The 22,366-nt window shown below is 35.7% G+C and overlaps 1 protein-coding gene across 1 annotated transcript; it reads right to left on the bottom strand.

The window, feature by feature from the left end:
* Positions 1-20,286: 20,286 nt before the first annotated feature.
* On the bottom strand, positions 20,287-21,318 carry LOC131658173 (uncharacterized). The gene has a single exon (XM_058927502.1). It carries the CDS (start codon positions 21,316-21,318, stop codon positions 20,287-20,289), a length of 1,032 nt encoding a protein of 343 aa, XP_058783485.1.
* Positions 21,319-22,366: the final 1,048 nt, after the last annotated feature.

The following is a 22,366-nucleotide window of genomic DNA, read 5'->3' as shown; positions in this document are numbered from 1 at the left end:
GGATGGAAGGTTGCAAATTCACCAATATCATTTCCGTCCTTATTAACGGAAGCACAACAAAGGACTTCAAGATTGAGAAAGGATTTTGCAAAGGAGATCCCTTGTCTCCCTTCTTATTTGTTTTGGTGATGGAGTTCCTAACGGCTCTAATGAGGAAGGCGAAAGAAATAGAAGAATTTCGGGGGTTTAAGGTAGACGTGAATGATGAGGTTGATTTGCTTCAATTTGCGGATGACAAAATTATCATTTATGAGGGAGATACCGCAAACTTTTGGAGTATGAAAGCTATCCTTAAAGGTTTTGAGTTATTGTCGTGTTTGAGAATAAATTTCTATAAAAGTAATATATATATATATATATATATATATATGGGATTAATGTTGATGATTGGTTCCTTGAGGAGACTTCGACTTTTCTTTCGTGCAAGTTGGGAAGCTTACCGTTCGAGTTCCTAGGTGTTAAAGTGGGTGGTAATCCTAGGAATATTTCATTGTGGAAAGATTTGATCTCTTTTTTAAGAAAGAGGTTAGTTGTGTGGAGAGGCTAGAATCTTAGCATAGCGGGGCGGGTGGTCTTGATCAATGAGGTGCTTAATGCTATTCCTATATATTCTTTATCTTTCTGTTAGCTGAAGATTACGTTTGAGAAGAACGTCCTTCGAAGGTTTGGAATTCGAAGGAAGATGGTTATTGATGATCTTCAAAGATAAAAATGGCTACTGATGGCCATGCTTCGAGAGTGATGTTTAAGTTGGAACAACGATAGTGAGCGCCGAAGCTAAATTCGAAAAGAATGGTCTTTGGGACTTAGACGTTTTTTGCGAAATATGCGAAGTACTGAAGCTTAGCGTGTTTTCGTGGCATTCTCAATTATAATTATGTTGCCACGCGTCGAAGGAAGATTCAGGCGGGATGATTTGAATTTTGAAGTAGTTTACGTAACCGCACGAAGACAGATGGCATCCCTGGATTTTCTATGGGCAACGTGGCATTAGATTAGTATAGGACCGTTAGGGTCGAAATTAGTATAAATAAGGGTCTTAATGTTAGGATTCTGTGTGTTCATTTTGTACAAATCACTCACATATTACTCAAGTATCAAGTGTTAAGAGAAAGAGTTCGCTGAGAAATGTACGTATGACACCAACACCAATTTAAATACATGTGTATTTTGCTTTTTATCCAAGTATCTCTCGATATTTCTGCATTTCATTTATTTCATGTCATTTATATTCCTGCACTCTTTACTTTCATGTTATTTAACTTTCGAAGCATTTAACTTTTCTGCACTTTAAGATTCTTGCACTTTTACAATTCTGTCTTAAACTTTATTTTTAACTTACCCTTCGCTAATGTTATATTCACATGTATAACAAGGTGATTGCTAATCTTTATTTCTTTGATTAAGTATTTCTTATTTCAAGACACACCAATCATAGACATAATTCGAACTATCATGAATAACAACCTATTTAACTATGTCCTAGGATCAATCTAGTCGATCCTGCGAGTAACCAAATCATATTTATTATAGTTTGGAAGACTAGCGGTTGTTTACCGGAAATCACCGTAAACACTTTCTACAAAGCTCCGTCGAAGGTGCTTAATGAAATTTGATCAATTCAAAGCAAGTTCTTGTGGAGTACGTGGTGGAGATCTTAATAGAACGATACATTGGGTGTGTTGGGACACCGTTTGTAAATCTAGAGATGAAGGCGAATTAGGCTTTAAAAAATGTGGAAATTATGAATGCGGCGCTTATTAGCAAGTGGAAGTGGATGGTTTTACCCGAGAAAGATGCGTTATGGTGGGGGTGTTCTTAAAGCTAGATATGGTAATGTGAGACTCAAGGTTTTGGTAGGAGATATATCAGTGGTGGGAAAGAATGACACTATATGGTGGAGAGATGTTTTGATATCGGATAATTACAAAAGATTGCTTGATAAGCATTTTACAAGGGCGGTGGATTGTAATGCAGGGAATAGAGAGGAGACTCCCTTTTGGTATGCTTGTTGGCTAGATGATCAGCCCATTATGGAGGCTTACCTGGAGCTGTACCAGGAGGCGGATAACCATCTCATTTCTGTGGCTGAAGGGGGGTTTTCGGAGGCGGATGGCTGGAATTGGAATGCCCAAGCGCTGTTGGCAGCGAACAGCAGTAGTATGGTAGATCTGGCGCAGGAACTAACCATAAAGCTGCAACAACGTCGTTTTCTAGAGGATTCTTTGGATTAATTTGCACGGAGAGTAGCTTCGACGGGTGTGTGTTAAGTCGTGTTACGATCGCTTCAAACCCAATATGTCGGGCCCTCCTCTTAGTTCGGTCCTGGTAAAAGCTGTGAGCTTCTTGTGGAAGGTCAAAGTTGAAGGATAGAAAAACACTTAGAAAGGGGGGGTTTGAATAAGTGTAGCTTTAAAAACTTGACAGATAAAAATAAATTGCACAGTTATTTTTATCCTGGTTCGTTGTTAACTAAACTACTCCAGTCCACCCCCGCAGAGATGATTTACCTCAACTGAGGATTTAATCCACTAATCGCACGGATTACAATGGTTCTCCACTTAGTCAGCAACTAAGTCTTCCAGAGTCTTCTGATCACACACTGATCACTCCAGGAACAACTGCTTAGATACCCTCTAAGACTTTCTAGAGTATTCTGATCCACACGATCACTCTAGTTACAACCTGCTTAGATACCCTCTAAGACTTCCTAGAGTATTCTGATCCACACGATCACTCTAGTTCCTTACAACTTAATGTAATCAATTCTAAGAGTATTACAATTGCTTCTTAAAAGCTATAATCACAAACTGTGATATTTCTCTTAACGTTTAAGCTTAATCTCACTAATATATTACAACAGCAATGTAGTGAGCTTTGATGAAGATGAAGATTCTGAGCTTTGAATAGAACAGAGTTTCAGCAAGTTAATATGAGTTGTTTTGTTCAGAATCGTTAACCTTGCTTCTCATCAGAACTTCATATTTATAGGCGTTGGAGAAGATGACCGTTGAGTGCATTTAATGCTTTGCGTGTTCCGTACAGCATCGCATTTAATGTTATACGCTTTTGTCAACTACCTCGAGCCTTGTTCACGCTGTGTCTACTGACGTTGCCTTTAATAGCCTTTAACGTTCCTTTTGTCAGTCAGCGTAGCTTGCCACTTGTACTTCCTTCTGATCTGATGTTTGTGAATACAACGTTTGAATATCATCAGAGTCAAACAGCTTGGTGCAAAGCATCTTCTGATCTTCTGACCTTGAAGTGCTTCTGTGCGTGATACCATCAGAACTTCAGTGCTTCTGATCTCATGTTCTTCTGATGCTTCCATAGACCCATGTTCTGATTCTGCTTCGACCATCTTCTGATGTCTTGCCAGACCATGTTCTGATGTTGCATGCTGAACCCTTGAGACAAAGCTTCTGAGCGCTGAATTATGCATACTCTTTATATATTTCCTGAAAAGGAAATTGCATTGGATTAGAGTACCATATTATCTTAAGCAAAATTCATATTATTGTTATCATCAAAACTAAGATAATTGATCAGAACAAATCTTGTTCTAACAAAAGTCCCCTCTAAAATTTTGTTTTTTGGTTGGCGGTTCACTTATAATAGAATTGCAACAAAAGATCATTTGTTTAAGAAGGGAGTCTTGGTGGATGTCAATGATTTATTGTGTGTCATGTGCTTGAAGGAGGAAAAATCTTTATCGCACTTATGTGGTGATTGTGAGATAACTTCAAGAATTGGAGAAGAGTGTTTAATTGGATAGGCCTCGGTTCAGAGATGTCTTATGAGAACTTTGTTAGCTTCTTCCTTTGTTGTGATACAGTGAAGTGTTTGTCCAAGAGAACCATTGTGACGGTGATTTGGTTGGTAACGGCGTGGCGGTTATGGTTGAAGCGTAATGGTATTATCTTTAAAAATGAGTTATTTAGTTATTCTGAATGTATGTCGGATATAATCCTTTCTTCTCGGAACTGGCTATTATCCTTCTACAATCTAGGAGAGCTTTGTAATTTCCATACTTGGAATATTCTACCGCTCGTATGTTTTGAGTTGTTGGAGTTTTCCATTTGTAATGGGCGGAGTATCCCTTATACTCCCTTGATTAATCTCATTGCTTATTTTTTTTAAAAAAAAAGTCAAAACATATGAAAATTTTAAGTTAGATCTTTTTAGGTTAGGTACAAATTTTTGTTTCAATTATTTTTTAGAGGGAGTCGACTCCTAACATGTGTCGACTTCTAACATAATTTTTCATAAAATAAATCATATTTTTCACTTGTCCAAATACTTTTGAATTGTTCTATAAGTGTCCTAAGATAAAACTACAACCTAGAGATAGTAAGATAAAATCCAATATACAAATATTAAAACATGTAAGTGAGAATATTGCACTCACAAAGACCAATAGTTAGTTATATATATAACATGTTAGTTGTAATAGTTAGTTACAAATGCAAAATTTGTTATTTTTTTAAATAATTAATTCTCCCTCTTTCTTTCTTCATCTTCTATCTTCTCCCTTCTTGTGCTGAGTCTTGATCTCCAACCAAAATCACTACGTTCTTGTACTGAATCTTAAGGTTGGTTTTTACCGTGTGCTTGTTGTAATTGTTTTTTTAAAGAAATTTCATTGTTATGAATTATCATCTTTCAAGAGGCTTACATTTAATTTCTTGGCTGGTATCTTTATTATATTTTGTTAAAGTTTGTATGTCGAGTGATGAGTGTGATGTCATCTGTTTTACAAGAGAAATGTTATCTGCTCTGTTTATCAATAAATGTTAGTGATGAGAAACAAAAAGAAAATTTCCATACCAACTCAGCTAGTTTCCTTATACCTGCTGCATAACTCTTTTATATATATATATATATATCAAGATTAGGGTTTTAAAAAACAGTCGCGGTTGTGTTGCGGTCGTGTATCATCTTACGCGATTTCGGTCGGTACATGTGTTATGTTGCTGATAACGTTCATTCGCCGTGATGTGATGTAAGGTTGAGGTCTTGATAACATTCGCTGTGATGTGTCGTGTATCATCTTATGCGATTCCGTCGGTACATGTGTTATCTTGCACAATAAAGTTATTGGACCTGAGCAGTGATTTTGATGTAAGGTTGAGGTCTTGAATTTCCGTTTGTGTTACGTTCTTGAGCTTGAGGATCACAGTTTAAAACTAAGATGAGAGGACTAATTTAAACAAAGGAGTTATATTTCTTGGTAGCAACTTTAGATTTTCATGTGACTTGTGAATTTAATTGATTGAATTCATTTGATAGAGCACTTCTTTCATGGTTGATTGTATAGCAATATGTTAGTTAATTGCATTTTTAAAGTGGTCATGTGTTAATTTTGGAGACAATTTGTCGATAACAAACTTAACGCCTTTCCTTTCCGGTGTAACTTGTAACATCAATAACAAACTGAGAATACAGTGTTGATTCTCATTAATTAATGCTTCCAACTTCCTATACAATACTCCAGCAGCAGCCGACAGTACATACTGCGTAGTGAACAGCTAAGAAATGTTAAGAAATTTGCTTTTATGTAATTTTGTTTTACCTTATGAAAAATTTTAAACGGGATTAAGTGAAAAGAAGAACTTTTTTACTTAAGATAAAATATGCATATGTGTGTTATGCAGAGTTGTTTGAACTAGTGTACTCCATTCTATGGAATGTACTAATTATATTTTGATGTTACTTTGAAATCTCTATGTAGCAATATTATAGGTGGGCACAAGTGTGATATACTTTGTCAATATTTTGATGTAACTTTGACATTTTTAATTAATGTAGTAATGTGGATTTACACACGTTTGTTTTTTTTACACCGGTTGCTACTTTTTGCTTTACTTCTCTTTTAATGATATCATACATTTGACTGACATTAAAAATATCATGCAGTTAACCTATATATTTTACGACATTAGCATGGCTACATCCAGGAAGGTATATATATTTTTTCTTCCCAACATTCTTGTTTTCTCGTATTTGAATTATTTGTGCATATTAGTGTTTTATCGAAATGCATGTTTATAGTATTTTTTTATTTGTTTAGTAAATAAACTTTTATTAAATTCAAGCTTATAAATTTAAGTTTACACCTTCTCATTCATTAAAAGTTTTATCATATGATGGTTATTTTTTGGGATTCATTCATTCATGGTTATAAATAGGAGGGTAAAAATGATATACTCAAATTTATATAAAAACTTTAAATTAATTAGTCAGTAATTGAATTGGTTACCATTTTATTTTAAGTTTGACAAGCATCCTAGCTTTGAAATCCATTTTTGAGACAATCTTAGCTATGATTCCTTTTTGTTTCTAAATTTAGATAAGTGTTGTTGAGTCATTGGATTGGAGAACAAAGATAAGTTTCAATCCAGTTAGAAGTCAAGAGCAAGCAAGTATGTGATTCTCATTTTTTATTATATAATTCTAATGCTATATAAATTATTGCAAATTTATTTATTAACTATTCTTGTAGATTGTTGCTTTGCGTTTGTTGTATGTGGTATTATCGAAATACTCCACCAAATCAAATATGGTGGAAACCTGGTTGAACTATCAACACAGGATCTCTACAATAATTTGGTAAAAACTAAGGAGCAAAATGAGAATGGAAGAAGTGTTTACGATACATTGGTATGGGTTCGCGATAATGGCTGTATTTTAGCTAAGGACTGCACTTATAAGGGAAGGTTTATGCCAATAAATTATATTCGTCAGGTATTATATATGGGTTTTTTCATATATTTCTTTTATAACATTTCTTATTCAAATAAATATATGTGTTTTCTTATGCCAATATTTTTAGCCATTCATACGTATTGAGACATTCGAATGCATAAACCTTCAAGAGAAAGTGGACTCAAAAAATGATTTAAAAAGACTTGAAAAGAGGGTAAAAGAAAAGATGTCAGATGCACCTCTAATTGCTGAAATACTGTGGATCAACGAGATGCATAATTTGAGAGGGGTGAGTTTACCAGCCTTAAATTACTATTTTATTAAAATTTTAAATCAATTTGTTGATAAATTTCAATGCTACTCCTTCAGGATTTGGTATATTCTGGGCCGGAACATGAAAGCGCTTTTGAGAAGACTGAAAAGCATGGAGTAATTATTCTCGGATTTGGAGAAGAAATATTAGAAGAAAAAAAGAAGAAGAAATTGATTAAATATTGGATCATTAGGAACAGCCATGGACCTGAGTGGGGTAACCATGGATATTACAAAGTTGACCAAGCTCCATGTCATGGTAGATTGTTGGTTCAAGCAGTCTGGGTGGTCAAAGGTTTAAATGATGTTATAGGTTGACAATATTAAGTTTTATTTATTATGTTGTATCACTTAATACTATACATATATTTAAAATCACATGTTTATGAAATTTTTTAATCATAGGTAACTTTTTATTAATGTAACTTTCAATATCTTTATTCATTACGTGCATAAGATTCTCCAGCTTCGAAGTACGGTACTTTTCATCTTCGGCTTTCATTCCTTTTTTTGTTGAGTCTATGTTGCTTTCATCATATTTCGTTCATTTTGAATATGCTAAAGTTAGTATAAGAGTACATGTTTCATATGCTTTAAGTTTAGATTTGCAAATGCATATGATTTATGTTTAGATTTGCATATACGTATGCTTTAGTTTTTGGATTAGATTTTGGTGTGTCATTCACATTATTATTTGTGTATAAATTTTACAAGTTGTTATGGAACGTAGTTGGATGAAAGCCGATATATTAGGTATGACTTATGAGAGAGGAGTTCTTGAACTACTTGAATACGCTGATAAAAATCTTTCCGACAACAATGGTATATTTTATTGTCCTTGTGTTGTTTGCGCGAAGATCAATAAAGGTACAAAGGAAGAAATATTCCATCACCTTTGTTGTGATGGTATATGTCAAAATTATATAATATGTACTTTGTATGGTGAGGTGGATAAAGAGGAAAGTCGGGCATCACAAAGTCAAAGAATGGATGAAGATGAATATAGAGATGATCGACTAGAGGACATATTCTGTGATATTGGGGAATCTTCTTTTAAGAATGCTCATATTTATGATACTTTATGTAGTAAAGACACCCCTTTATATAAGGGATGCACAAGTTTTACACGATTGTCGAGAGTGTTAAAGTTATTTAATCTGAAGGCAAAAAATGGATGGTCGGATAAAAGTTTCACAGAATTACTTGATTTACTAAAGAAAATACTACCAAAAGATAATAAATTACTAGATCGTTGCTATGAGGCCAAGAAGATATTGCGTCTAATGGACTTGGAATATATCAAACTACATGCTTGCCCTAATGATTGCATATTATATAGAAAAGAGTATGAAGACTTGTATCAATGTCTAAAATATGGTGTATCGCAATATAAGCTTGAGGCCAACAACGATGATGACAATAACTATGACAATGTTAGTATGAAGCATCCTCCTGCTAAAGTGTTATGGTACTTGCCAATAATTTCACGATTTAAGATACTTTTGGCTAATTCGAATGGCGCAAAGAATCTTAGATGACATGCATATGAAAATAATTGTGATGGAAATTACATTCGCTGTGTAGCTGCTTCGTTGCAATGGAAGAAAATTAATGCGTCGTATTTGAATTTTGGAGTTGAGACAAGAAACCTTAGGCTTTGGCTTGCCACCGATGGAATGAACCTCTTTGGTAATCTGAGAACTAGTCATTCTTCGTGGTATGTTCTTCTCACTATTTATAACCTATCTCCTTTGTTGTGCATGAAGTGCAAGTATATAGTATTAAGTATGATGATTTCTAGACCACGAAAACCAGGTAACGACATAGATGTTTATCTAATTCCATTAATTGAAGATTTACGACTCTTGTGGGATGAAGGCGTTGAAGTTGATGATGTATATTTTGGGGAAAAGTTTAAGATGCGTGCAATGTTATTTTGCACAATCAACGACATTCATGCTTACGGTAACTTTGATGGATATAGTGTCAAAGGACATAGAGCGTGTCTTATATGTGAAGATGATAATTGTTATCACCAACTTGAGTTTGGAAACAGACTATTTAAGTTGGGCATCGGGAATTTCTAAAACCCGGTCATCCTTATCGTAGATTGCGGGAAGCTTTTAATGGAGAGGAAGAGTTTGAAGAGGCTCATGAATTTTTAACCGGGGATGAAGTTTATTAACGACAAGAACACATTAATATTGTCTTTGTGAAGATAGAAAAAGAAAAAGGGCCAATTGAGAAAAATATATGGAAAAAGAGGTCTATCTTCTCTGATCTTCCATAATGGTAAAGTCTTGATGTTAGACATTGTCTTGATGTGATGCACATGGAGAAAATGTGTGTGATAGTTTGACTGGCACACTTCTAAATATTCCATGAAAGACTAAAGATAGTAAGACTTCTCGTCTTGACATGGAGGCGATGGGTATACGTATACAGTTGGCTCAAATAGAGAAAGGAAAAAAACTTATCTGCCTCTAGCATGTCACACTCTATCTAAAAAGGAAAAGAAAATCTTCTACGAGTGTTTGCATGGTATTAAAGTTTCCCAAGGTTTTTCATCAAACATCAAGAAACTTGTATCAATGAAAGATTTCAAGTTAATTGGTTTAAAATCTCTTGATTATCATGTGCATTGATGCAAAAACATCTACCAGTGGCTATCCGCAGAATCCTACCAAAAAATATGAGAGTAACTATAACGAGATTTCGCTTATTCTTCAATGCCATATGTAATAAAGTTTTTTATTTAAAAAATAGATGAATTATGAGATGAGGCTGCCTTAATCTTATGTCAATTGGAGATGTATTTTTCTCCATAATATTTTGACATTATGGTTCACTTACTTGTTCATCTAGTCAGAGAAATCAAATTTTATGATCCAGTTTATTTAAGGTGGATGTATCTAATAGATCGATATATGAAGATATTTAAAGGATATATGAAGAATCATCACCGATCGGAAGCTTCAGTTATTGAAAGGTACATCACAGAAGAAGCTGTTGAGTTTTGTACAAACTATTTGTCAGAAGCAGATTCTATAAAAATTCCAAAGTCTCTTCATACTGACACAGATGGAAGAGGTATTCAAGGTATAAATGTTAAGTCAATGACTCAGGATGTAGTTATTCAAGCATATTTCTATATATTGAATAATATAGATGAAGTTCAGCCTTTCATAGATACTCAAAAATACTTTTGAGGAAAAAATACCCCGATTGAGTGACAAGTTATTGTTGATTGAGCATAACAAGAGATTCATAGATTGGTTTATGAAAGTGTATCTAATGATCGTAGTGCATCTGATATACTTAAATGGTTGACGTACGAGTCAAAATACGACATTGGTCATTATACCTTTTATATAAAATCAAAAGATGATTGTAATACACAGCGGCAGATCTATTAAGGAGCTGGTGGGTGCCATCGCACCCCTCAAATTTTTATATATAATATATTTCATGCATAAAATATTAATATGTTGGCACCTGGTGCAGTGGTATGTATGGACATTTTGGCAGTTTGATCTTGTGATCAATTCTTTGTGGTTCCTTATTTTTATATATATTTTCATTTAAAACAAATGTTATATTAAGACTTGATATATGTCTTATTTGAACCAGTTTTAATATATCCAGTATTTTTATGGCACCCCTAAGAAAAATATTCAAGATCCGCCATTGGTAGTACAATGCAAATTAGTGGGGCTATTGGGGAAGCTTAATCGATGTATTTCTTTAGTTTGAAAAATAAGAATCATGTATTAGCAACTACCGCGTTCTATGGTGTTAGTGATGAGATTTGGGAGATTGATTACATTATTTTCAAAGTGGCTTTATTTAAATGCAAGTGGATTCCCAATAATGATAATGGTGTACACATTGATTACTTAGGATTCACTCGGGCCGACCTTGGCAAGGTATCTTTTACGAATGAACCATTCATCATGATGTCTCAAGCAAAACAAGTTTTCTATGTTACCGACCCTTTGCGCATATCGGGAAAATGATCAATCGTTCTCCAAGGAAAAAATCTCTCTTAGTGATGAGAGTCTTGATATTCCGCCCACACCTTTTTACACAACCGAAATTCCTACCTCATATGATGAAGTTGATGGAGATGATGTGTATGCTATTCAAATCAATCATGCAAAAGGCATATGAAAAAATTAACAAGTAAGTAATTTATTCTTTATTTATAATATATTGATTGTATGTTATCATTTCTAAGTATTTTTTTTTTTGGAAAAGGTGATATATTATTCACAAAAACGAATGTCCAATAATACAAGAAAAGGACCACAATAGTCCCAAACCAAACTATAATAACAGTTGGAGGAGATGGAGTTGCGTGGTCACAAAGGGAGAGAGGTTTTGAAGGTGAACAACAATGGGTTGAAATGATTATTTTCTCTCTTAATATTAGAGGAGGTGGTAAGAGAGTGAAGAAGAAGAGAATTGGCTTCAACATTCAAAGAGGAAGGGTTGACTTAGCTTTTTTATAAGAAACTAAGTTGAGGAATTTACAGCATCATTGTGTTAAGGAATTGTGGGGAGATGAGTGGGTGAAGTGGTCTCATTTGGAGGCCGAAGGAGCTTCGGGATGTATTCTTATTATATGGAGGAAAGATTTTTTCAATCTTATCTATAGTTTTCGCGGTGAGGGTTTCTTAGGCGTTTGTGTGGAAAAGGAGAACAAAAGAATTTATTTAGTCAATATTTATGCTTCTTGTGATCACAAAGCTAGAATGAATTCTTGGAGAAAGTTAGCGGATTTGAAGAGGAGGAGTATAGATGGCTCTTGGTGTATAGGAGGGGATTTCAACCTTGTTACGTCTTTGGAGGAGAGAGTTGGTATATCGAAGAAGAATTTTAAAAGGGAGATGGAAGATTTCAAAGATTTTATCAAAGAGATGGAGTTGGTGGATCCCCCCACGATAGGAGGTAAGTTCACTTGGTCTAATAAGTGTGGAAGTGCTATGAGTAGATTGGATAGATTTCTTTTATCATCATCATTTATTGATGATTGGAAGGTTGAAGGCCAAGCTATAGGAGAAAGAGATGTGTCGGATCATTCCCCCATTTGGATTCAAGATAACAAAAGGAATTGGGGACCTAAACCTTTTAGATTCAACAATCTTTGGTTTAGTCACAAGGACTTTTATGCTTTTGTGGAGGAGGAGTGGAATTTGTTGGAGGTGAAGGGTAGAGGGGATTTTTGTGTAGTAGAGAAATTGAAGGCTCTAAAAAGTAAAATTAGTACGTGGAATAAGGAGGTGTTTGGGTGGATAGATCTTAACATTGATGAGGCGGGAAAAGAGATTCACTTTTTAGATAACAAGTTTGCTCATTTTGTAGGTAATGTTCCGGAGGCGGAAGTGGTAAAAAGATCTAAGGCGGCTATTGAGTTTTGGGACAACCTTTCCAAAAAAGAAGGATTTCTTCGCTTAAAGCCGGGGCAATTGTGGCTAGCCGAAGGTGATTGTAACACGAGGTATTTCCATAATTCTCTTAAAGAGAGAAGAAAGCGGAATTCTTTGTGCTCTCTTACTTCTAGTAGCGGTGTGCTTGAGGATGTTAACGAAGTCAAAAATTTCACGCTCAACTACTTCAAGTCTTTTTTCAAAGAAGTGGAGGAGGGTAGGCCGAACATTAATGGTTTGGATTTGAAGAAGCTTCATGATTCGGACGGGTTGAGTATTGAGCGTCTGTTCACGGAGTTGGAAATTAAGGAGGCAATTTGGTCGTGTGATGGTAACAAAAGCGCGGGGCCGGATGGTTATTCTTTAGAATTTTTCAAGAGGTTTTGGGTTGTGATTCAGGAAGATGTGTTGAAGATGTGCAACGACTTTTATAATAAGGGAACTCTTGTGAAATCTATCACTTCTTCTTTTCTTTCTTTGATTCCAAAAACAAACAACCGTCAATCCTTAGGCGAATTTCGACCCATTTGTTTGGTGGGAAGCATTTACAAAATTTTAGCGAAGATTTTGGCGGCTAGATTGAAGGAGGTTATTGGTAATTTAGTGTCTACAAATCAAACCACTTTTGTCCCGGGTAGAAACATGATGGATGGTGTGCTTTTGGTTAATGAAATTATCGATTGGTCGAGAAGGAAGAAAAGAAATTGTCTCTTGCTTAAGGTGGACTTTGAAAAGGCGTATGACTCCGTTTCTTGGCAATATCTTAGAGAAACGATGATTAGGATGAGGTTTGGCAATAGGTGGATGTGGTGGATGAAAGCTTGCATTTTCAACAATCACATGTCCGTGTTGGTCAATGGAAGTGCAACTAAAGAGTTTAAGGTTCAAAAAGACAAGGAGATCCGTTGTCTCCATTTCTCTTTGTCCCTGCTATGGAAGGTTTAAACGCCCTTGTGAAGAAGTCGGTAGAGGTGGGGAACTTCAAGCCCTTCATGTATGGGGAAAATTATAGCGTGAACATACTTTAATTTGCGGATGATACTATTCTTCTAGGCGAAGAGTCTTGTGATAACATTTGGAATATGAAGGTGATTTTGAGAGGGTTTGAATTGGTTTCCGGGTTGAAGATTAATTTGGCCAAAAGCAACATTATAGGAGTGAACGTTGGAGAGTGGTACATTAACGCCGCCATGACATTCCTATCTTGTAAGAAAGGTGTGACTCCTTTCAAATTCCTAGGAATTATGGTGGGGGATAATCCAAGAAGGAAGAAAGTGTGGTTGGAAGTGGTTAATAATCTAAAGAGGCGCCTTTCTTCGTGGAAGGGAAGAAATATTTTGATGGGAGGTAGGGTTACGCTAATTAACTCGGTTTTGAATTCTATTCCTATTTTTACTCTTTCCTTCTTCAAAGGTTCGGGAAAAATTGCCAAAGCGAATAGGAAAATTCAAAGTGAGTTTTTATGGAGTGGTAAGATTGAGAAAAGGAGCATTCATTGGGTGAAGTGGGAAGTGGTGTGTAGACCCAAAGGTGAAGGGTGGTTTGGGGGTTAGAGATGTTAGGGAGATGAATAAAGCTCTTCTCTTGAAATGGAAGTGGAGAATTCTTCATGATGACGACGCCATTTGGAGTATATTCATTAAGGTGAGGTACACATGCCCTAAAATTAAAGTTCAAGATATTGGGGGCGAGTTGTATAGAAATGATGACTCGATTTGGTGGAGAGATATCTGTAAGAACAATTTGTTGGACGACATTGTTGACAATGGCTTTTTCGGGTGTTTTAAATGTTGTTGCAAGAATGGTAAGGATGTTCTTTTTTGGCATAATTTGTGGTTGGGAGAACAATCTCTTTGCATAGATTTTCCGGATTTGTATGATTTATCAACCATGAAGTATTGTACGGTTGCGGAGGTTTTAGAGTGGACCGAAGGATCACATAGGTAGGACGTTTGCGGTCTTTTTTTCGACGGTACCGCTCACGGTTCAGCATTCTGGGCCGCGGTAGTTGCCAGTCCCTGCTGGCACCGGTTTTGTGAGCTTCTTCTCGGCTTCATCCCTAGCGCGACCGATTGTGATTCTTTCTTGTGGTCTTTTAATGCGGATAAGGAGTTCACCGTTGCAAGTATATCTAGCGTTGTTGATAATGCCAAAACAATTGCTTGGGATTTTCAATCGATTAACTCGAAAGTGATGTGAGATCTTAAACTTCCGCCTAAGATTAAGATTTTTGCTTGGAGATTCTTTATTGATCGTCTTCCTTCTAAAGATCAATTGTTGAAAAGAGGTGTTGCTAGTGTTTCTCATCCGGATTGTGTGCTTTGTGGTAGCCATCTAGAATCCTCTTCTCACCTTTTTTTCCATTGCCAAGAGGTGAAAGAGATTTGGAAACCACATTTTTGTTAGGCTTGGTATTTCGGAGGATATCAACGAAGAGGAGATGTTGCTTTTTGGAGTTATTCAAGACAAGGTGAAGAGTAGAAAGCGTAGGATTTTGATCAACTTCGTTTGGATAGCTACCATATGGAGCCTTTGGATTATGAGGAATGCCATAATCTTCAAGGGGGAGGTGTTTTGTTTTGATGTTATTTTCTCTAAGGGGACAACTTCTCTACCCATCACAAAAAGATGGGTAGTGTACCTTCCACCAATCAGATGACACCATTTAATTTTTGTGTATTTAATTATTTATTATATAGAACAATTGTTTGATGTTTTCAATGTATTTTACACTTAAGGTAACTTTACCCAACTTTTTGAGTTGGGTAAATAAGAATTCACCTTTCTCTAATATTATCTTTCTTTCTTGAAGATGGTTGTATTGTGGATATACTAAGTTTAGACCAAACTATTATGAATGGTTTAAATTTCCTTTATCCGACACAAACAATCTCTAATGCCTTGTTTGTTTTGTAAGGGTTGCACCCTAGTGCGGGCTTATTCAATCTATTGCTTATTAAAAAAAAGTTGATGTTCCACATGTGGTGACACAGTTTAGGCCAATCTCGCTTTGCAATGCAATTTATAAAATCATGAGCAAGGTTGTTGTCAATAGATTGAAAGTCAGTATGTCTAAGTTGGTATCTCCATACCAGACGGGATTTATACCTGGGTGAATTTTACATTAAAATATTATCGTGGCAAAGGAGGTGCTTCATACCATGCATAATATAAAGAGACAAAAGGCTATTTCATTGCTAAATTGGATCTTTTGAAAGCCTATGACAATTTGAGATGGGAATTCATCTAGAGAGTACTTAACGAAACCAAAATACCAGACTGCATGATTAACGTTATTATCCATGCAGTGACAAGTGTAGAAACGAACGTCAAGTGGAATGGAGCTAGAAGTGAGTCTTTTTCAATCCCAAGTGTGGAATTCGGCAAGGGGCCCAATGTCACTCTATATCTTTGTCTTGTGTAGGGTGAAGTTATCACACTTGACTATGGAAGCAGTGAACAGCCGGAAATGGAAAGCTATAATTATGGGAAATGATGGGTCGTGGATCTCGCATATGATGTTTGTGGATAGTTATTTCTAATTAGTGAACCGAATGAGAGGCAAATGATAAGCGTAATAATCATTCTTAACCATTTTAGCAAATATATGTCGGGGCAAGAAGTCGGAGAAGATAAAACAAGATTGATGTATTCAAGGAATGTTCCTAGCTAGGAATATGAAAAACAAATTGTTCAGTTTGTCGAAATTTCTTGAAACAAATAACTTGGGAAAGTATTTAGGAGTTCCTTTAAGTGGGAAAAGTTTGAGAATGATGGACTATCAATATCTCTTGGAGCTGATGTCATCTAAGATGGCAAACTGAAAAACTAATCTTCTTTCTTTTGCAAGTAAGACTACATTAGCTAAAAGTGTGCTTGAATCCATGCCAATCTACCCCATGATGACGAATATTCTTGCATGAGCTTGCATAATTATCATTCAAGATTTGAATCTCAATAATCCGATAGCTCTTCAAAATGTTAAGCTAAAGGATATTGTGAAGAAAACAAGAGAATGGGACTGGGACAAGTTAAAAGCGTGGATGCCAGTGAATTTAATATTGCAGATTAAAGCTTTGCTTCCTCCAAATCCATGTCTTGGTCATGATGAATTCTTCACTGCAGGAGCGTGCAAAGATACATATTTTGTAAAAGAAATGTATCTAGATTTGGTGGGGCATGAGGAAGTAGTGGATAACACCCGTTGAAATTTGATCTAGAAGCTAAAGGTGAAGGAAAGGGTTAGGAGTTTCATTTGGCTGCTATCTCATAACAGACTGTGGACTATTTTTATCCCTACAAAATTATCCAATTTGACCTTTAGTCCTTTTAAAAAAAATTATGTTTTAGTCCCTACAAAATTATTTATGCATGTAGTTTTAGTCTCTCTAGAAGGACTAAAATGCCATGAAAAATAATTTTATAAGGACTAAAAGATGACTTTTATTATAGGGACTAAAAGTGAAATTTGAGGTATATATTTATAGGAACCAAAAACATATTTAACCCTTTTCAAAATTTTAGAAAATAACAGGGATTAAAACTGCACGCATACAAATTTTGTAGGGACTAAAACATGTTATATTTTAATAGGGACTAAAAATAAAATTTCAGATATTTATAATGATCAAAAATAAAATTTCTTGTTATTCAATTTTTTTAGTTTGGGTTAAAACATAATTTATATATATATATTTAAAAAATAATGGCATTTCTCATTTACCAAATGTACCAGATTAGTGCCAATCAAATTTAGTTTAATTTAACTCTAGTATCGGCTTTTCTCACCTTTTCTTGAATGCAGATTCTATCCAAAACCGCTTTCGAATGTTGCAATGGGGTGTAAAATCTCTGATCATGAATACATTAAGTCATGTCATCTCGTGAGAGTCATAGGTAATAAGTTTTACAAAGCCACTTTAAAACATAATTTTTATAAATATTTCAATTTCAATTTTTGTCCTTCTAAAAATTTTCTTAAACATTTTTATAAATCTTTCCGTCTATAAATATGTCAATTTCAATTTTTGTTCCTTCAGTTAATTTCCACTTACAAATTCTTAGGTGACATGCCACGTCAGTTAAAGTTGACACTACAAAAAATTTGACATAGATTGTCAGGGTTTGACGAAAACCCCCATTAAATAACTGGAAAACTAATTTACAAATAAAAAATGGTTCAAGTCTAACACCAATTCTAGCTTAAGAAATATCCAAATACACATCAATCTTAATTTAATCTCTTCACTACAACTTTTTATTCTCTTCACACATGTTTGTGAACACTAATTTAATTGATGTTTATGCAAGTCAATGTGGTGTTGAGCAAATAAGCCATGTGTCTACTCTGATGATATGAATCAAAAAGTGTTGTATCATCTTATTAAAAATTTAGTGTGTTTAAAGAAGCTTATTACCAACGTTGCAATGGAGTGTAAAATCTCTCACTCATGAATACATTAAGTCACATCATCTCGTGAGAGTCATAGTTAATAAGTTTTACAAAACCACTTTATATTTCTCAATATATACTAGATATGATTAATCGAATATAACTTTTAGGGGTTGTACATGCTAAAATGTCTAATGAAATATCAGGATAGATTCTACACTCACATAGAATGTCACTACCATAAGATCTATGTCATCCTACTGTTCTTATTATAATTTTAGCTCCATCCTATTGTTCTCCCTATAATTTTATCTTAATCTCAATACCCACGTATTTGATGCATCTAGTTTATCCTCATAAACCGAAGTGTGCATGCAATGTTCATTTTTTATTCCTAATATTTTAATGATATTCAATGCAAACATTGAGGCTTATGACACAATGAAATCCAGTGTATAGTGGCAGTTGGTGCTTACAGTAATGATAATGGCAGGCACATTTAGAGATTTCCCCTTTACTGTAAAGATGCACCCTAAGATCATTTTCAATTGAATCAAAAACCATTGCTTCTACCTAAAACTCTTAAGTTAGTTGATTCAAACTTTTGTGATAATTTTTTTAGATTTTCAATCAATTGAATACAAAATAAGTAAATGGACATAAGTACTGCTACTGTAAGCAATGATTCTAATTTCTTCCTACAACAACAATATGTGAGTCAAACTTTTTCATAGTCATATTACATGTGGCTTTCTAAGAAATTGTAAGTTCCAGTACATTGCTTCTACCTTAGAGTGTATATAAAATTTCCAAAATTACTTTACAATAAGTTAGAGATATATAATTTTCATTGATTGTGTTTTAAAAGTTTGTTATTTAGTTTTAAATTATTTGAGATTTTTTTAATTGAATATTTTGTTATTGGATTTTAATAATATGTGATTATGCTCCCCTTATGACATAATATTCTTTTTCCGATAATTAAGAGATTTGAAACTAATGAGTTAGGTGATTCACTATTTTGTGAGAATATTTAGATTTTCGATTCAATTGAAAACAATAGGGTGGTTAAAAGATATTTGTACTAATTTATTTTTATAGTTATTGTAGGATGGGGAGACTTGATTGATTCTTATATTATTTGGTTTTCAACAATTTGTGAATTGTGATTATGTTTTAATGATTTATGATTTAATTTTTGTGATTTGTTTTAATAAGAAAGGTATTTTCAATTGATGAGTTAGAATATTCACAACTGTGGGATTTAAGATTCCTTGTTAGATGATTCACACTTTTATGAGAATATTTTTAGATTTTTAATTCAATTGAATAGAAAATAAGGTGGTAAAAAGATATATGCAAATAAATTTTTTTCTTTTAACTATCTGCTTCATAATTAAAATCCATACAGCCTTTTAGTTTTTTCCTCATATTTACGTCGCCATGTTTATAACAAAAAAAGTGATTGCAAGAAGTTGTAATTTGCTGCCGCTACTATCCTAAATGCCCTATAGATGAAGCTCAAACGGGTTTCAGTCCCAGTTATGTCTGGCGTAGCATACTGAGTGCGAAGGAGTGTGTTTCCAAGGGAGCAAGATGGCAGATTGGTACAGGTACAAAAGTTAGAATTTGGAAGGACCGTTGGATTCCCGGAATCAGCGGCTTTAAACCAAGAAGAACAACAAACTTACTGGAGCCTAATGCCACTGTGAGTGAGTTGATTGATCAAGATTTGAGCTGTTGGAACTACGAGGTGGTCAATAACTGTTTCGAACCCACGGAGGCGCACCATATCCAGGTTGGCTGGCTTCTCCCCCCCTTGGATTCAGAATTTCCCCTGAGACGGACATTATCGATTGGCTGCACGTGTGCTTAATGGGTCCTAATACGCTGTCAGTCCAACTAATGTGCACGTTGCTGTGGAAGTTGTGGAATGCAAGGAATTTGAGGCATTTTCAGAAGCAGTTCAAAGATCCACATGTGGTAGCGATGGAAACTTGGGACTGTGTGGTTGAATTTAATTTGCAGGTACCTGTGGCAAAAAAGGTGCGTTTGCCTCCTCACACTGAGTATGCTTGCCTTGATAGGGAGGTGTTCATCGTTCAGACTGATGCCGGATGTTTCGAGGACGGCTCTGTTGCTTTTGGTTGCATGATCAAGACGGGGGAGTCCAAAATTTTCTATGCAGCTTGCAAGAAGGAAACCATGACGGTAGATCCTGCTACGGCTGAAGTGTTGGCTATTAGATGGGGTTTATGTTTGGCTAAAGAGCTCCATATCGAGAAGATCCTGGTCCAATCGGATGCCCTGGCTGTTGTTGATTTTTTTTTTTTTTTTTTGTGTAAGCAAGATGGTATTAATAGGAGAACTAAGGGTTCTCAAACCTGTTACACAAACGGCGGAAAAAAACAAAAACCCACCGGAAAGAGATTACAAACCAAAATACAGTTAAGAGAGAAACAACAAAGGATCCTTTGTAAACTCATAGAAACTATATATTGGATGCGTAATTTCCCCGCAAAACGACCACTTCCATAACAAAGATTTAATATTCCACACCGTATTATCCACAACCCAACCTTCATTCCGGAAACAAAAACCATTCCTAGTCAACCAAAATATCCACAAAATAGCCAACCAAATCACACCACATTTTCCTTCTTTAACTTTCTTTTTTTTACAAAAGAGGTACCAATCCATAAAGCTAGCTAAGCATTCTTCTTCCGCACCGTTCTCCGGTTTCCCAATCCACACCGCAATTTCTCTCCAAACCAATTTCGCCTTGTCACACTTGAAAAAAGAATGTTCACAACTTTCCGGAATAACCCCACAAAACGCACAAAAAGAGTTATCTATAGACAAATTAACACCCCTATATGCCAATAAATCCTTAGTTGGAAGCCTATTGATTAAAAGCCTCCAACCAAACGCCTTAATTTTGAAAGGCACTTGAATCTTCCAAATTAAATCCTTTGCTCCCTCAAATCTATTGAGAGGACCACGCGGGTAAGAAAAACCGGCAATAAAATCATAACAAGAGGCCACGGAAAATACACCGTCACCCGTCCCACTCCACTTGATCTTGTCTCTACCTTCCTTCGGGCCCTCACGGCCTAACAACAAAGAACTAAGCAAGTCCATCTCGGACCCCACCTCCGGAACGGCTTCCTCACCCGTACTAACCCCGAAATTCCCCCACTTCCAAATACCGTCTACCCAACCACCCATACAAGCCACCGCCACCCTCTTCAAAGAAGAAACCGAATAAAGCCTAGGAAAACGAACCTTAAGGGTAAGGTCGTCTATCCAACACGATTCCCAAAACGGAGTGGTACACCCGTTCCCAATCGCTATTCTACTATTCACCACTAACGGATCCTCCACCGAAATGTTACCGATTGAGATAAGATCTTTCCACCACACCGAAGAAGAAGAAGAAGAAGAAGATAAAATAGAAGAAGAGTTAATAGAAGAAGACATACCTCCACAAAAGGAATTCATAACCAAGTACCGTACCGAGCTTTTAAAACATTGTACCAAGGCGCTTCTTCACCAACTAAAATCCTCCACCTCCATTTGTTAAGAAGAGCAAGGTTAAAAATGCCAACATCTTTTATGTCGAGACCTCCTAACGGAGTCGGGAGACACACATTCTTCCAACTAACCCAATGAATCTTTCTTCTCTCTCCCGTGCCACCGCCCCACAAGAAATTATTTTGAATTCTCCCCACTTCCTTAATCACCGAAGAAGGCATCTTATAAAAAGACATAGTGAAAATCGAAAGAGAGCTAAGGATTGATTTCACCAAAGTGATTCTACCTCCCAAGCTAAGAAATCGGTTCTTCCAACCCGCTAATCTCCTTCTTATTTTTGAAACAAGAGGATCCCACGATTCTTTCTTCCTCGGATTGCATCCTATCCTTATTCCAAGAAAAGTGAACACGCTCCCTTCCACCTTACAAGACAAAACATAGGAAGCCGCCTCCAAAAAGTAAGCGCTAGCATTGATTCCGATCAACTTACTTTTGTGATAATTTATTCCAAGACCCGACACCAACTCGAAGGCCCGAAGCGCCGCTTTAATCGCCCACACTTGTCTCCAAGAGCTTTCCCCCACTAAAAGGGTGTCGTCCGCAAATTGAAGAATGTCTATGGTACAACCCCCACGAAAATCCAAACCCTTGAATTCGCCTACTTCACTCGATTTCTTTATAAGACCCGCTAAACCCTCCGCCACCAAGACAAAGAGAAACGGGGATAAAGGGTCTCCTTGCCTCAATCCCTTCTCCACCATAAACTCCTTTGTCGGACTACCATTCACCAAAACGGACATGAAACTACGAAAAATCAACATCTCCATCCATCTTTGCCACTTTCCTCCGAACCCCATCCTCACCAACATATTTCTAAGGAAATTCCAAGAAACCCTATCGTAAGCCTTTTCAAAATCAACCTTGAATAACAAGCAACCTCGACCTTCTTGTTTCGCAAAATCAACAACCTCATTAGCCACCAAAACCCCATCAA

This window comes from Vicia villosa, linkage group LG3 (assembly GCF_029867415.1).
Source record: "Vicia villosa cultivar HV-30 ecotype Madison, WI linkage group LG3, Vvil1.0, whole genome shotgun sequence".
Lineage (NCBI taxonomy): Eukaryota > Viridiplantae > Streptophyta > Magnoliopsida > Fabales > Fabaceae > Vicia > Vicia villosa.
This window is presented reverse-complemented; position numbering and strand designations above follow the sequence as displayed.